Source organism: Hemitrygon akajei, chromosome 23 (assembly GCF_048418815.1).
Source record: "Hemitrygon akajei chromosome 23, sHemAka1.3, whole genome shotgun sequence".
Taxonomy (NCBI): Eukaryota; Metazoa; Chordata; class Chondrichthyes; order Myliobatiformes; family Dasyatidae; genus Hemitrygon; species Hemitrygon akajei.
This window is the reverse complement of record NC_133146.1, coordinates 51,161,114-51,177,682: the sequence shown is the minus strand read 5'-3', so window position 1 is coordinate 51,177,682 and position 16,569 is coordinate 51,161,114. Positions and strand designations below refer to the sequence as shown.

At 43.3% G+C, this 16,569-nt stretch overlaps 1 protein-coding gene across 4 annotated transcripts in view; it reads right to left on the bottom strand.

Moving 5' to 3' along the window:
* Nucleotides 1-16,569, bottom strand: part of fam53b (family with sequence similarity 53 member B) — a 127,401-nt gene that overhangs the window by 58,509 nt on the left and 52,323 nt on the right. For all 4 annotated transcript variants that reach the window (XM_073027622.1, XM_073027621.1, XM_073027619.1 and 1 more), the window contains one exon: nt 914-1,695. In XM_073027622.1, coding sequence (XP_072883723.1) covers nt 914-1,695 — 782 coding nt within the window. The remainder of the gene's footprint in view (nt 1-913; nt 1,696-16,569) is intronic.

The following is a 16,569-nucleotide window of genomic DNA, read 5'->3' as shown; positions in this document are numbered from 1 at the left end:
GTAGTGGACAGCGAGGAGACTATCAAAGCTTGCAACAGGATCTGCATCCGCTGGAAAAACGGACTGAGAAAGGGCAGATGGAATTCAATGCAGACAACTGTGAGATGTTGCACTTTGGGAGGACCAACTGGGGTAAGTCTATCACTGTGAGCACCACAGCATCGAAGAGTGTGGTAAAACAGAGGGATCAGGGAATGCAGATCCATAATTCCTTGAAAGTGGCATCAGAGGTAGATAGGGTCATAAAGAAAGCTTTTGGCATAGTGGTATTCATAAATCAATGTATTGAGTACAGGAGCTGGGATGCTATGTTGAAGTTATACAAGACATTGGTGAAGCCTAATTTGGTGTATTGTGTGCAGTTATGGTCTCCTACCTACAGGAAAGATGTCAATAAAATTTAAATAGTTGAGAGAAAATCTACGAGGATGTTACTGGAACCCAAGTTATAAGGAAAGGTTGAACAGATTAGTACCTTGTTCTCTAGAATGAGGGGAAATTTGATAGGAGATATAAAAAGATTATGAAAGGTATATGCAAGCAGGTTTTTTCCACTGAGGTTGGCTGAGACTACAACGAGAGGTCATGGATTTAGGCTGAAATGTTTAAGTGGAACATGACGGGGAAATTCTTCACTCTGAGGGTGGAACAAGCTGCCAGTGGAAGTGGTGGATGTAGGTTCAAATTCAATATTTAAGAGAAATTTGGAAAGGGACATAGGTGGGAGGAATATGAAGGGCAATGGTCTGGGTGTAGGTCAATGGGACTAGGCAGATTAATGGGTTGGCATGGACTAAATGGGCTGAAGGGCCAGTTTCTGTGTTGCACAGCTCTATGGCTTTAGAATACTGCGGACTGGGGAGGTGGGGGAGGGGTTGAATATGTCAGCCTAAACCTGCAGTCCATCACATACCTGAGTCATCTTGGCAAGGTCAAGGGACGGCCTCTGCTCTTCTGGTCGCCGGCGTTTCATCCCAATCTTCTGATCGTTGTGGACGCACGGCTGGGACCTGCATCGGAGCAGGCGGCTGGTCTGCGAGGGGTCTGGCGCTGTCGCAGACGCTGCGCTCGTGGATGGCTTGCTCAGCTCCAGCACAGATATCTGCTCATGAGACGCAGAAAGGGGTCGGAGCAGATCGACCTTGGAGGCGATCCCCGAACTGGAATCAGGGTGCAAATCATCTTCAAACCTTCCGCAAGTGGCTGAGTTGCAGAAGCCCTGGGCCCGAGGGCACGCAGACCGGTTGCTGGGAGCCAAGGGATCACACGGAAAAGAAAAGACATTGGATCTTGAAGGCAGACTAAAACTTGAACTCCTCTGCATTGTAGACACCCCGTTCGAACAATGTTGCACGCTACTCCCACTGTGGCAGCGTCTTTTATCTACTGGAGTCCACACCTTTGACCCACTTGGTTTCCACGGAGACCGACAGCTCGAGAGTTCGTCCGAAAATGAGAGCGACCTACACTGTCGCTTGCTGGGAGGTGCTGTCGGGTTGCTGCTTCGGTCAGTGATGCTGAGGTCCTTGATCAAACTGGTCACAGCAGACGTTGTAGTTGCATCACTTGGCCAGACTGCATTCTCCTGATACTCATCTGAGCCAGTCAAACAAGGCCAAGGTTGATCCAGATTACTGGTGGTTTGCTCAAGGTCAATTTGACACTTCCTGTTGAGGTCTTTCCACCGATCACCCTCTTTTTATTCCAAACAAACAAAACAAAAAGCTTTTATTAGACTGTACCCTGAAGCTACTGTATGGATTAGTTCTTAAGGAAAGAAACATTATAAGCGGAACGCTACATCATAACTTCAATCTACCAAGTAAACATTAGTATGACAGATTTTCTGACTCTATCAGGGGAGGTGGTGTATGGGAGCACAGGTATCTGGGCAAGATGGATATACATTCTGTAACGAGGCCAAACATTTCAAAAGTTGCTCATGGCGAGTGTGCAGGTAATTGCTAGATCATCTTACATCAGGCACCACTGATAAATAGTTCAATAATATAGTTCAGTCTTGCTAGCACCCACATCGTACGGTGCCTAATGCAAGCAGGCACCGGTACTGAATGTGCCATTTGAAAAACCCATGTTTACTTTGGTTTCATGTGTCTCCTTCTGAACTTGCATCTGCATCACTCCCTCTGAGGTCCTAGCTAACATCATGTGGAACCCCAATCTATCTCCGTGCTCTGTGCTCTTTTGCCAAAGATTATCCCTGATTTTACTCCTATCCCTTCATTTTCCTCTTCCTGTCCAATCAGCAACAAGTCCCTGCCTCTCCCCATGACCAATCCCCCTTTTCCTCCTTCACTCTAGATTTCCCTCCTGCACTGGAGACCGCACTTTTGCAACTGATTCAGAGTTTTGTGCACGTCTTTTTTTTTGGGGGGGGGGGGGAATCTACATTAGCAAAGCTGCTGTCTTCAGATGAAATGCTAAACAGGGGTTTCATGTGCTCTCCCAGAGAAATCCCATGGCCCCATATCATATGGGAACCCGCCACCCCGCCACCCAGGATATGCTTTCTTCTCACTGATGCCATCAGGAAGAAGGTACAGGAGCCTCAGGACTCACACCACCAGGTTCAGGAACAGTCATTACCTTTCAACCATCAGGCTCTTGAACCAAAGGGAATAACTTCACTCAACTTCACTGAACTGTTCCTACTATCTATGGACTCACTTTCAGAAGTCCATAGGTAGTGGGAACTATCTTGAAGAGATAGTTCATCTCATGCTCTCGATATTTAATGTGTATTTTGCTCAGTGGTTCTCTGTCTGTCCTCTGGGTGTGGTCTTTCATTGGTTCCATTATGATTCTTGGATTTGCCGAGAATGCTCACAAGAAAACAATGCTCAGGTTTGTACGTGCTCTGCACTTTGATAATAAGTTTACTTCAAACTTTGAAGGAGGGCAGCAGAGTTGTCTCCACCTTGCAAGTTATCTCAAGTGACCTGGCCATCACTTTATCCCTTGGTGAACATTGATATAAAAAGATCATCCCTTCGTTATTGCTCAGCTGCTTCGAGAGCTTACCATGCGCTACCGATGACATTATTTCCAAATGATTACAGTTCCTAGATTTCAAAATTACTGCAGAGGTGATTCTTGGGATGTGAAATACTTCACAATATTCCAAAGGGGACATACAAACTGATGGAAGTGAAAGTATGTCTGTCCCAAAGCCCCTCCAATTGTTTGTCCAAGTCCTATTCTACTCCTAGTCTCGGTCTTCCTGCCCTTCTGTTCCTCTGCCCAATTATTCAATTAAATGTTCTGGAAAAGGATCCAACTAACTACATACCTACAGCAGCTGATGGGGTGCCCACAATGAGGAGTCTATACAGAGCCTACGGAGAAGGCCAAGTCATGGAGTGTATCGAAAGGAGAGTTCTTGATGAGTAAGGGTGTCAAAGGTTACGGGGAGAAGGCATGAGAATGTGGCTCAGAGGGATAATAAATCAGTCATGATTGAATGGCAGAACAAACTCGATGGGCCGAATGGTCTAATTCTGCTCCTATGTCATGCTGATGAATGGGATCAGCTGAAGGCCTCTCCCATTTCTGCCCAAAATAAATTACCTCAGCTTGACTTTGCTGACATTAGATATCATGGCTATTGCTCCTGAAAAAAGATTAAACTGATTATTTTCCCTCACCACAAAATCCTAGAGGTAGCAGTTCCCCTACCAGGTAACTATGCAGCAATTCTATTGCTCTTTAGAATGAGATTAAGTCAATAATCTGGCAACAGACCCTTCAAGTAAAGTAAAAGAGTCAATGACATTTAAGAGTTAACTGTGATGAGGGATGTCAGCATCTCTCAAATACTCCAATGATACATCCTGCAAATTTCCAAATATGTCCTCTTTACTGCTTTAACTAAAAAGTCTCACTGTACTGGAACAATAAGGTCAGTGTAGTTCATCGGCAGGATGCTTCACTGCCAAATACCCATGAATTTGAACATATAATTGAGGGTAACACAATAAAATTATGGGAGCTCTCTTTTGCTGGAGGTGCTGGTATCAGTAAACAAAGGCTTCTTTGATTTCTGCAGGTGGAGGTAAAAGACCCCATGGGCAATCCTCATCTAATATTGCTAAAAAAACAAATTTCCCATAACAGTGACTACACTGGCATAGCTGTGAATTACTTTACGGTTTCCTGGGGATATGAAAGGTGCTGAATTAAGTATGTCTTTCTCCCATTTCAATTACAAATCTCGGGCTAACTGTGCTGACAGGATCAGAATGGCAGAGGTCTCATTGGGAAGAAAGACTGGAGGAATTAGGCTTTTCGTCCTTCAATGGAAATCTTCATGAGGTGATTTCAAAAGTTATTTGGAACAGAAATAGTATCATAATCATCATAAATCAATCATTCAATACAGCCGTGTTAAATAATTCCCAATCAAATAAATGAGCGGCTGAACACTGTCAGTGAGCATGGTGCTTGCCGTGTTCTTGACCTATTTTGTTACAATGGTAAGAAGAACAGCAAGAATTTATTCATTAAATCTTCTAACTATAAATAAGAAGACATCTTTCTCCATTTGGTACAACTCATTTCACAGCTTGCAGTTTTTAGACATTATTTAAATGAATCAAGGGTTTTATTCTTTTCCAGGGGTGTCATTAGGGTACCCAATGATCTCCCTGATGACTACTTGGGAAGTGCAGCTAGCTCCAACTCCAGTTCCTTCACCTTGTCAGTTGGGAGCCGGAGCTGGACGTACACAGACCATCAAGGAGGCTGAAAGCCTCACAGATGTGACTTTTACTGATATGGTTATACCCAGAGTGCAGGCTTCAGATAGTAGATGGGTGACTACCAGAAGTGAGGGGAGCTAGCAGGCAGTACAGGGCTCCCCCCTGGCCATTCCCCCCAGCAACAAGTATACCCCTTATGATACTGCTGGGACCATCAGGGCACAAAAGCAGCAGCCAGGCCAGTGGCACTGAGGCTCGGCAGGGAAGGGTAAAATCAGGAAGCGTGTTAGTGATAGGAAACTTGATAGTTAGGAGGATGGACAGCAGTTCCTAAGAGAGAAGCCAGGATGGTGTGTGGCCTCTCAGGTGCTAGGGTCCAGGATGTCTCAAAGCAGCTACAGAAGATTCTCAAGGGGGAAGGTGAGCAGCCAGAGGTCATGGTGTATATTGGCACCAAAGACACAAGTAGAAAGGGGCAGAAAGGTCTTGTGCAGTGAGTACAGGGAGTCAGGGAAAAGACTTAAGAGCAGGAACTCCAAAATAATCATCTGCAGATTATTCCCAGTGCCACATGCCAGTCAGGGCAGGAACAGGATGATGGTACAGAAGAATGACTCAGGATGAGGAAGTAGGGCAAGGTGGGGGGCAGGATTTCAGATTTCTGGATCACTGGGATCTCTTCTCGGGAAGGTAGGTCCTGTACAAAAAGGACGGGTTGTATCTGAACCTGAGGGGGATCAATATCCTTGAGGGCAGCTCTGCTAGAGCTGTTGAGGTGGGTTTGGCAGGGGGATGGGAACCGGAGTGATAGGGCTGAGGATGGAATACAGGTCGATGCAGTGTGTAGTGAGACTGTGAGGAAGGACAGGCAGATGACAGGGCCAACTTGCAGTCAGTGAGATGAACTGAAGTGTAACATGGTGGCAAAACTGAAAAAGGTGATGAAAACAGGACAGAAGGTGTTACATTTGAATGCATGCAGTACACTGAATAAGGTAGGTGATTTTGTAGTGCAGCTGGAGACTGGCAGGTATAACGTTGTGGGCAACACTGAGTTGTGGCTGAAAGACCATCATAGTTGAAGGCTTAACATCCAACGATACACATTGGTAGGCAGGTAGGCAGAAGGGGTGGGGTGGCTCTATCGGTAGCATATGAAATCAAATCCTTGGAAAGAGGTGGCGTAGGATTGGAAGATGTAGAATCCTTGAGGGTAGAGCTAGAAACTGCAAGGGTAAAAAGACCCTGAAGGGAGGTATATACATGACCCCAAATAGTAGCCAGGACGTGGGATATAAATTTCAATGGGAAATAGAAAATAAGTGTAAAAAGGGCAATGTTATGATAGTCATGGGGGGATTTCAATATGCAGGTAGATTAGGATAATCTGTTAGCACTGGATCACAAGAGGGGGGGATATGTAAAACATCTATGAGATGGCTTTTCAGAACAGCTTGTGGTTGAGTCCACTAAGAGAAAGACAATTCTGGATTGAGTGTTGTGTAATGATCCAGATTTGATTAGGGAGCTTAAGCTGAAGGAACCCTTGGGAGGCAGTGACCATAACACGATAGAACTCACCCTGCTGTTTGAGAAGGAGAAGCTAAAGTCAGATAAAATCAAACGTATCAGGAGAAGGCAATTGTGGCTGACAAGGGAAGTAACGACAACACAAAAGCAAAAGAGAGGGTACATAATATAGTAAAAATTCATCAGAAGTTAGAGGATTGGGAAGCTTTTAAAAAGCAAAGGAAGACAATTAACAAAAACATAAGGAGTGAAAAGATGAATTATGAAGGTAAGCTGGCCAATAATATCAAAGAGGATACCAAATGTTTTTCAGATATATAAAGATTAAAAGAGAGGTGAGAGTGGATATTGGACAGCTGAAAAATGACAGGGGAGAGGTGGTAAAGGGAGACAAGAAAATGGTGGAGAAACTTAATAAATATTTTGTATCACTCTTCACTGTGGAAGACATAGTCAGTATGCTGGAAAATCAAGTGTGTTGGGGGCACAAGTGAGTGCAGTTGCTATTACTAAGGAAAAGGTGCTTGGAAAGCTGAACGATCTGATAAGTCACCAGGGTTCTGGAAGAGGTGGCTGAAGAAATTGGAGGCATTAGTAATGATCCTTCAAGAATCATGAGATTCTCAACTGCTTCCACAGGACTGAAAAATTACAAATGTCACACCACTATTTAAGAAAAGAAGAGAGGCAAAAGACAGGAAATTAAAGGCCGGTTATCCTGACTTCAATGGTTGGGAAGATGTTGGAGTCCAATAGTAAGGGTGAGGTTTCTGGGTACTTAGGAGTACATGATTAAGTAGGCTAAAGTCAGCATGGTTTCTTTAAGGGGAAATCATGCCTGAAATCTGTTAGAATTCTTTGACAATTTAACAGGGAGGATAGACAAAGGAGAGTCAATGGATGTTGTCTACTTGAATTTTGAGAAGGGCTTTGACAAGGTGCCTCACATGAGATGGCTTAACAAGAGCCCATGGTATTGCAAGAAAGACACTAGCGTAGATAGGTGACTGGCAGGAGGCAAAGGCTTGGAATAAAGGGAGCCTATTCTGGTTGGCTATCTGTGACTAGTGGTGTTCCACAGAGGTTGGTGTTGGGACTGATTCTTTTCATGTTCTATGTCAACAATTTGCAGATGATAAGAGGGTAAGTAGAGGGGCAGATAGTGTTGAGGAAGCAGGGAGTCTGCAGAAGGATTTGGACAGATTGAGAGAATGGTCAGGTGGAATATAGTGTAGGGAAGTGTATAGTCAAGCAATTTGGTAGAAGGAATAAAGGCACAGACTATTTCTAAATGGGGAGTAAACACAAAAATCAGAGGTGTAAATGGACCTGGGAGTCCTTGTGCAGGATTCCCTAAAGGTTAACTTGCAGATTGAGTCTGTGGAGAGGAAGGCAAATGCAATGTTATCATTCACTTTGAGAGGACTAGAATATAAGAGCAAAGATGTGATGCTGAAGCTTTATAAAGCATTGTTCAGAGTGCTCTTGGTGTATTGTGAGCAGTTTAGGCCCCCTTATCTAAGAAGAAATGCGCTGGCATTGGAGAAGGTCCAGAGGAGGTTCACAAGAATTATTCTGGGAATCGAAGGGTTAACTTGTGAGGAGCATTTGCTGGCTCTGGGCCTGTACTCACTGGAATTTAGATGAATGAGGGGGAATATCACTAAAACCTATCAAATATTGAAATCCTAGACAGAGTGGATGTGGAAAGGATGTTTCCTACAGTGGGTGTGTCTAGGACTAGAGGGCACAGCTTCCAAATAGAGGGACGTCATATAGAACCGAGATGAGGACGAAATTTTTTGGCCAGAGGGTGGTGCATCTGTGGAATTCATTGCCACAGATGGCCATGGATGCCAAGTCACAGGGTATATCTAAAGTAGAGGTTGATAGGCCTCCATTTTAAGAACACCAAAGGTTATAGGGAGAAGGGCAGGAAAATGGGGTTGAGAGGGATAATAAATCAGCCACGATGGAATGGCAGAGCAAACTCAATAGGCCAAGTGGCCTTATTGTGATTCGATGTCTTGTATTGCCACAAGAAAATTAAGTAGTTAAAATCAATGCCTACTTTATTGCTCAACTGAAATTACATGTGAGACAAATATTGCAACTGACCTTGTCCAACCTGTTCTTTAATAAGGTTTAATAAGGTTAAAGTTGTAACTATTGAGCCAAAATGGATTTCCTCACAAAATATATGGAACATAACCCTGGAACTATCCAAGAGTGAGCTTGGTTGGTACATCCGATTATTTAGAACTTATCCAGATAGATGGGCTGAATAGACTCTCATGCCCATAATTCCTCAGAGGTTTTATGAGCTGGTTATTGTTCTCGTTACCATGGCAATATAGCAAGTCAGGCTGCTGACAACAGTGTAATCACCTGCAAGGCTCTGCTTCGGATTCATCCAAATTGGAATTACATTGTTTAAACAGTTTCATAGATGATTGATATGACACAAAGATTATTTCCATCAATACGTAGGCAATTCATCACAAACTATTTTAAGCCAAAGGCATGTTCAGCCTACGAGAATATATTTATATCACAGTGATTCATTATTTTGTTAACACAGTAGGCTTCAGCTTTAAACTATTATTAATGATAAATGCCGAGTTTGAATATAGATTTTCATGAAGATTCAGGAGGACTTTTATGTGCCCTCTATCAGACACCCTCCAAACAAAGATTAAATATTCAACTCAGAAAGCTGTCTTCCAACCCTAAACACAATTCAGTGTAGGAGTCAAATAGAATTATTTTAAATTTCCAGAATATTCCCACAATATAGATTGTTAAATGGCAACGTAACAAGTTGAGTCTTGGTAAAATTGAATGCAACCATTTACAGTATCAATCAAATAAATCAAATTGACATCATATTAACCAGAGAAACAAACAGCATTTTTTCAATATCTCATATGTTTAAAAAACCATTCAGAAAGTTGATCACTGAGCCAGCAGAGCACAGTCCTTTCATGTCACAACACATCACAAGCCTGCAACTCAGTCATGATGAGGCAAACTGATAGGCCCTGGTTAAGTTACGAGAAAGAGTACTCAGTGAAAGCCAAGAGGAATTGAGTTTGGTCCCCTCACGCTGGAACATTAACACAGCTTGCATTTGAAGAAAACAGCCCATGGAATGCAGATGGAAGGGAACAGAAAACAGATTATTCCCCCTGCCAAGTAAACCAGAGACTATTTCACAAGAAATTATTGAAGTGATGACAAGGAGTGATGGGAATAATGCACGGGGGCATAATGAGAGGAGCTGCCTGCCAATCAACACACACACACACACACACACACACACACACACACACACACACACACACACACACACACACACACACACACACACACACACACACACACACACACACACACACACACACACACACACACACACACACACACACACACCAAGATGAAAATGAAACGACTAAGAGTGAGATCAGTACATGCCCACCTGACATTCTGAAATAAAAAGGAGTAATTTATCCTTCAGCAAAACTGAGCTAATATTCCTATAGTACCTTTATTCCTGGAATTTTAAGGATTTGGTTTGATGTCCACGAGGATGGTCGGAGGGGGCACTAATGCTAAATTTTAATAGATTTATACCGGGATCCATCAAGTTGCTCAGCAGTGACAAATAATGACTTTGCGATAAAGATGATTTTGTTCAGTCGGTATTGTGTTTGATGTGCAATAATACGTTGGCCATGGCACATACTGTGTTGTCAAAATCTGTTTCTCTTCTGCACTTGAGTTTTCAAAATGGAATACAATACATAGCCAGTACCAAGTGCAAATGTATTTGAAGTGAGCATGATGAATTTCTGCCCTTTACAAAAACTGATCATCTGGCTACACTACTGTGTACACTCAATGGTCACTTTATTCCTGGTCTTCTGCTGCTGTAGCCCATCCACTTTCAAGGTTCAACGTGATGAGCATTCAGAGATACTCTTCTGCACATTGCTGTTGTAATACGTGATTGTTTCAGGTACTGTCAGCTTGAACCAGTCTGGCCATCCCCCTCTGACTTCTCTCATTAACAAGGCATTTTCACCCACAGAACTGCCTGCGCTAACTGGACTTTTTTTTTTGCTTTTCACACTGTTCTCTATAAACTCCAGTGACTGTCGTGCGTGACAATCCCAGATGATCGGCTGTATCTGAGGTGCTCAAATCACCCCATCTGGCACTGACAATCATTCCATGGTCAGAGTCACTTAGATTATATTTCTTCCCCTTACTGGCGTTTAGTCAGAACGACAACTGAGCTTTTTGACCATGTCTATATGCTTTTATGCATTGAGATGCTGCCATGTGATTGACTGATGAGATAGCTGCACCTAATAAAGTGGCCACTGAGTGTACATATATCATACTTGCAGAAAGGGGTATTTTAACATATTTTAACATGACTTCATCAGATAATCAACGTAAAGGATGACCATTGGTAATCCACTACGGGATAACTCCCTCTAAACTGCATTACTGTTGCTATGGAGAGGCAGAATGTTACCTGGTCTTCAATCCGTTAAAGCCATTCTGCATATCGAAGCTGAGCAAATACAAACAATGCACTGTAAAAGCAAACTAAACCCTCTTCCTCATTAACCAGAGCTCTCCCTCCTACAGCTCTTATTCTAGACTGACATCTGGTCCTTAGTTATTGTCATCCAGGTGTTCTGATATTGGCAATGGTCTGTACAGAGCTGCACAATCAAGCGCAGCTCTCAACCCACCCAACAGTAACACAGGCAGATTTCTAGTGGAGGTCGGCGCACAGTAAACCAGGACAGGAATGTCCAGATGATCTCCTACTCAACTGAGACGCTAGGGAAAATAATGAGAACCCTCCTGCTCTTCAGGGTATCGGTCAACTGAGCAAAAACTAGGAATCTTCCAGGGGTTTGCAACTCACCAAAAAAAAAGCACATCTGGAATCAACAGGGGATGGGGCCACACAACAATTTCGTACCTTGCAATCAATGGTAGAGCTCTATTTGTTTAAAAATTCATTTTCAGGATCCGGATGTCACTGGCAAGGGCAAAATTTGTCAACCAAGCCAAAGCACCCTCAAAGTTGTAGCCAATTGACTTTGTGACCCCACTATAGTCCTTCCTGTGCAAATGCTCTCACAATGCAATCGGGCACCAGTTCCTAGATTCAGACCAAGTGACTATGAAGGAATAGTGATATACTTCCGTCTGAATGACATGTGATGAGGAGGGAGACCTGCAGGTGAACATGTTCCAAGGCACCTACAGCCTTTCCCCTTCTTTGCAGGTTTGGAAGATGCAGCCCAAGTGAAGCTCTTCAATCCTCCTCCTCCACCCATTCACTGTTTAGCTCCCAGTGGTGGGAGCAGAGCTTCAGTCTGATCTGCTAAATGTGAGATCACTTATCCTGGTCTGTTGCAAGTGGTTCTCACTACAACTTCATTAAACTGGTGCCGCATGATTTTGTGGCATCCCAAAAAGCCCTTCTGCATTCATTGCAGTAGAGCTGATCTCCTGCCTTGTAATGTTAGAGTGAGGAAAATATTGGACCATTAGGCTTATACAGTTGGTGCTGATAAACATTTCTGCCATTGCAGATAGTTACAGTGTCTCATGGTCACCAGCAGTGAGATGCCAGATTTGTTCTGAATCCAACCCATTGAGCACATTGGGAGCATCCTGGATGTGAAGATGGGCATTTGCCATCACAAAGACTTTGCAGAGAATATATTTTTAAATATTGCATTCAGCTGTTTCCTGAACTGTGTAAAGCGATATTTCAATGTTAGCACATGGAATAAAAGACTACTTCTCAGAACGAAGGCATGTTGCAAAAGAGCTCAGTCAGAGCGCAGCTCACAGATTCACACTGTTTACCTTATCCATGCAAGTCTGCTGCTTGGTTTTTAAAAAAAGAGCCAAATTTTCAACAAGCACGAAAATAATAAATGCCAAAACTATAATTGATTTTGCAGGCCTGTTGAGTTACAAAGGTAGCAAATTATAGCAGAATGGGCAAAGCCATTTACTGTAGAGATCACCCAAAGCAGAGGAGCAAATGACTATGTTTGCATAATAATCATGTTAAGTGTTTCTCCACTGATCTCAGTTACAGAAATTTCTAATCCCCAACCTCTTCTTGAGGTCAATAATCAGCTCTTTGGTTAGCAAAAGGAAACCAGAGATCCATAAGCCAGTCCTCATCAGGGGGAATCAGAAGTGGAGAGGCTCAGCAACTTTGAATTCCTCAGTAAAACAGTTCACAGTGGCAGCATGGCAATTCTACAAGGAAGGACCCCAGTCAGTTCAGATTGGCAACAACATCTTCACAATCTCCATCAGCACAGGTGCACCACAGGGATGTGTGCTTAGCCCCCTGCTCTACTTACTTTACACTTATGACTAAGTGGCTAAGCCAGATTCCAATGCCATGTTTAAGTTTGCTGTCAACACCAAATCAAAGGTGGTGATGAATCAGCATATAGGAGGGAGACTGAAAATCTGCCTCAGTGGTGTCATAACAACAACCTCTCACTCAATGTCAGCAAGACCAAGGAGCTGATTATTGACTTCAGGAGGAGGAAACCAGAAGTTCATGAGCCAAGCCCTCATCGGAGAGTTGGAAACTCAGAGGTAGAGAGGGTCAGCAACTTTAAATTCCTATATGTTTCTATATTATATTTCTAATGTTTCTATGTTTAAGAGGGAGTTAGATATGGCCCTTGTGGCTAAAGGGATCGGGGGTATGGAGAGAAAGCAAGTACAGGGTTCTGAGTTGGATGATCAGCCATGATCATACTGAATGGCGGTGCAGGCTCGAAGGGCTGAATGGCCTACTCCTGCACCTATTTTCTATGTTTCCTCAGTATTATCATTTTGGAGGGCCTGTCCTGAGCCAAGCACACAAATGAAATTACGAAGAAAGCATGTGATGCCTCTACTTCTGTAGGAGTTTGCGTAGATATGGCATAACATCTAAAGCTTTGACAAACTTCTATAGATTTGTGGTGGATATTGACTGGCTGAATAACACCAGGCGCAGAAACAACAGTGCAAAACAGAAAATCCTGTAAAAGGTAGTGGATATAGCCCAATCCTTCGTGGGTGAAGCCCACCCCACCACTGAGCATATCTGCACGGAGCATTGTCACAGGAAAGCAAAATCCATCATCAGGGATTCTGACTGGTAAGGTCATATTCTCTTCTTGCTGTTGCCATCATAAAGAAGGTATACGAGCCTCTGGGCTCAAATCACCCAGCTCAGGAACAGTTATTACCCCTCAACCATCAGGATCTTGAACCAAAGGGAATAACTTCACCCAGACTCACTCACCCTATCATTGAAACTTTCCCACAGCCTATGGACTTGATACTTATTGCTTAAATATTTATAATTTCTTTCTCTTTGTATTTACACAGTTTGTTGTCTTTTTCACACTGGTTGTACACCCAGTTGGTGTGACCTTTCATTGATTCTGTTATGGTTATTAGATTTATTGAGTATGCCCACAAGAAAGCGAATCTCAGGGCTGTATATGGTGACAAAAATGTACTTTGAGAATAAAATTTACTTTAGACTTTGAACTGTGATATCTCATTCATAGGAATTGAGAGACAAATGAGCTGACTGATTTGGCTTTGCTAATCCAACAAAAATATACTTGTCAAAAGGTCACATTTCTTGTGATTTTGAAAGCCCAAAAAAATACAAAGGAAGTGGGTTGTGGGGCAGGAGGGTGGCTTAAACATCTTTCTGAAGATGTGGAAGAATTCTGTTTAAATGAGAACAAGGTCTAAAGGCAAAGCTCGCAGCTGACTGTTTAGAGCCTCCTCTAATTACATACATGCAACCAAAGTGCCTTCTAAGCGATCTCCTTTGGGAGTGACTCCTGAGAGGCAAGTATGAAAATGTCCTTCCTCGCCCCCACTAAACTACAGAAGTGACTCTTCAAGAAAACAAGTTCAGTGTTGCAGACAAAAACATGAAAAGCAGCTCCAGGCAGGTGTCACAGGAGACACCTTGTTTGTAACTGAGTCAGAAGCAGGAAAGTTTCATGCAGCAAATGGTTACAGGCAGTTCATTCATTGGAGAAGAAAATTACTGAAACCTGTCTGGAGATCATCATTAAAGGCACATTATAACTAACGATGTGCACACCACAGCAAATACCATCAACACCCACACACCCTACAACTCGAGGCTGGAAGACAGTTGTTCCAACCATATTTACATTATTAACAATAAGAGCTTAAGTCAAAGGAGCAGAAATAGGCCACTTGGCCCATCAAGTCTGTTCCACCATTACATCTTGGCTGATTTTTTATCCCTCTTAATCCCATTCTCCTGCCGTTTCCCCATAACCTTTGATGTCCTTACATATCAAGGACCTATCAACCTCCACTTTAAAGATACGCAATGTTTTGGCCGCCACTGCCACCTGTGACAATTAATTCCACAACTTCACCACCCTCTGACTAAAGAAATTCCTCGTCATCTCTGTTCCCTATGGGTATCCTTCAATTCTGAGGCTCCCCCCACTGTCGGAAACATCCTCTCCATAGCCACTCTATCTACACCTTTCAATATTTGTTAGGTTTCAATGAGATCCCCCCAACATTCTTCTGAATTCCAGTGAGTACAAGCCCAGGGCCATCAAACACTCCTCATACATTAACCCTTTCACTCCCAGGATCATTCTCATAAACCTCCTCTGGACCCTCTCCAGTGTCAGCACATCAATTAGCATTGGCCCTAGGACTGAATTGGGAAGGTAGCTATATAGTTGTCAGAACAGTTGCCCCAGCAAAAGAAGAAACTCTACCACTCACCCTTCTGGATCCAGTCAGAAAATTAGCCCAACACCATCACTATTCTCACACTCTCCTTCCCCCATGCCTGGCATTAATGGAGTGCGTCAGTGGGTTGGAAACAAAAAAGCAACGCACCTACAGCATGACTCCTCACGCCACCCCCACGATCCACCCCCCCCCCCCCCCCCGGCTGATTAGCAAGTACTATTGCCCTCTCATTAGTCCGTGATGGCTCAGTGGCCAAGTACACTGCCTGGTGGAGAACGCAGACACATGGTCCAACCTTGCCTGTTGCTGCAATGTTGATTCATTGTGTTAGGGCTTTATAACTGCCACAACACACCTCCACCAACCTTCAAGCACCTGTCTACACTAACCTCATTTTTCCTCCTTCCTCACCATTAGCTCCCTCCACCCAAATCCCCCCTCATTTAAATGAGAGGCAATTCACAGCATTCAATTAGCTTTCCAAACTTCTTTCAATTATTTTTGTCCTTGATGCCCTGAGCAAGGTATGGAAGTGAGGGTGGGGGTGGTGAGTCAGTACTCTGCCCTCTGCTGGACAGACTGGGAAACAACAGGTTAAATGGGATTGGACTCAACAAGAGTTTTGTTGCTGATTAAGTCACAGACATCATGGAGGGTTTGGACAAAATCAGGGTGTTTATTGGACAGCTTGGCTGCCTGGGGAACTACAGTGTTGGAGGGGAAAACACTTTGAGGCAAAAGTAGTTGAAATAAGCTTGTAAGGTTAATTAGATTGCCCCTCATTTAAAAGACTGGCAGGGGATTTGGGTGAGGGATGCTAATGGCTGTGCAAGAAGATGAATGTGATGAGTGTAGATGGGTGCTTGACAGCTGTGGAGAGGCACTGGACTTTATAACTCTATGAAAAGAAAGTGGCAAGCAGAATATTAAATATTTGTTTAACGTTGCTGCACAGTTAATTCTCTTAATCGTGTGGTTTTAAATTCCACTGATATAAAGTGGTAAGCAAGCAGCTTGCCAAGTAATTGGGTCACTGGAGTCATGTGACCTGAGAGCACTGGTACCTGAGAAATTAAGTCTGCAGACCAGGCATCCAAGGTTTGGGCTTGACTGTAGTTAGATGTGATTAATAGATCGACTAAAATGAAGTATTTTAGGACAGACATGGCAGGGCTGATCATGCACAACAATCATAGTTAATTGAAATCAATGGAATCTATGGCAATCACGTCTGCAGTAGATTAGAGTGGAAGAAATGGGTTTCACTTCACGGGTAACTGGCACTACTACAGATAAAGGAGGAAACTGCCATTGGAACAGCTTTAACTTTTAATCAGGCCAGAGTTAGTGCCCTAGCAAATCAAATAACTACATCTGTAGATAAGGCTTTAAGCTAATTGGTAGGGCGAGGTGGGGTACATTCTGGCGAGGGAAATTTATAAAGCTGAAGCTTAAGGACAAAGCTGCAAAGCAAGGTTTAAAGTTCAAAGTTCAAAGT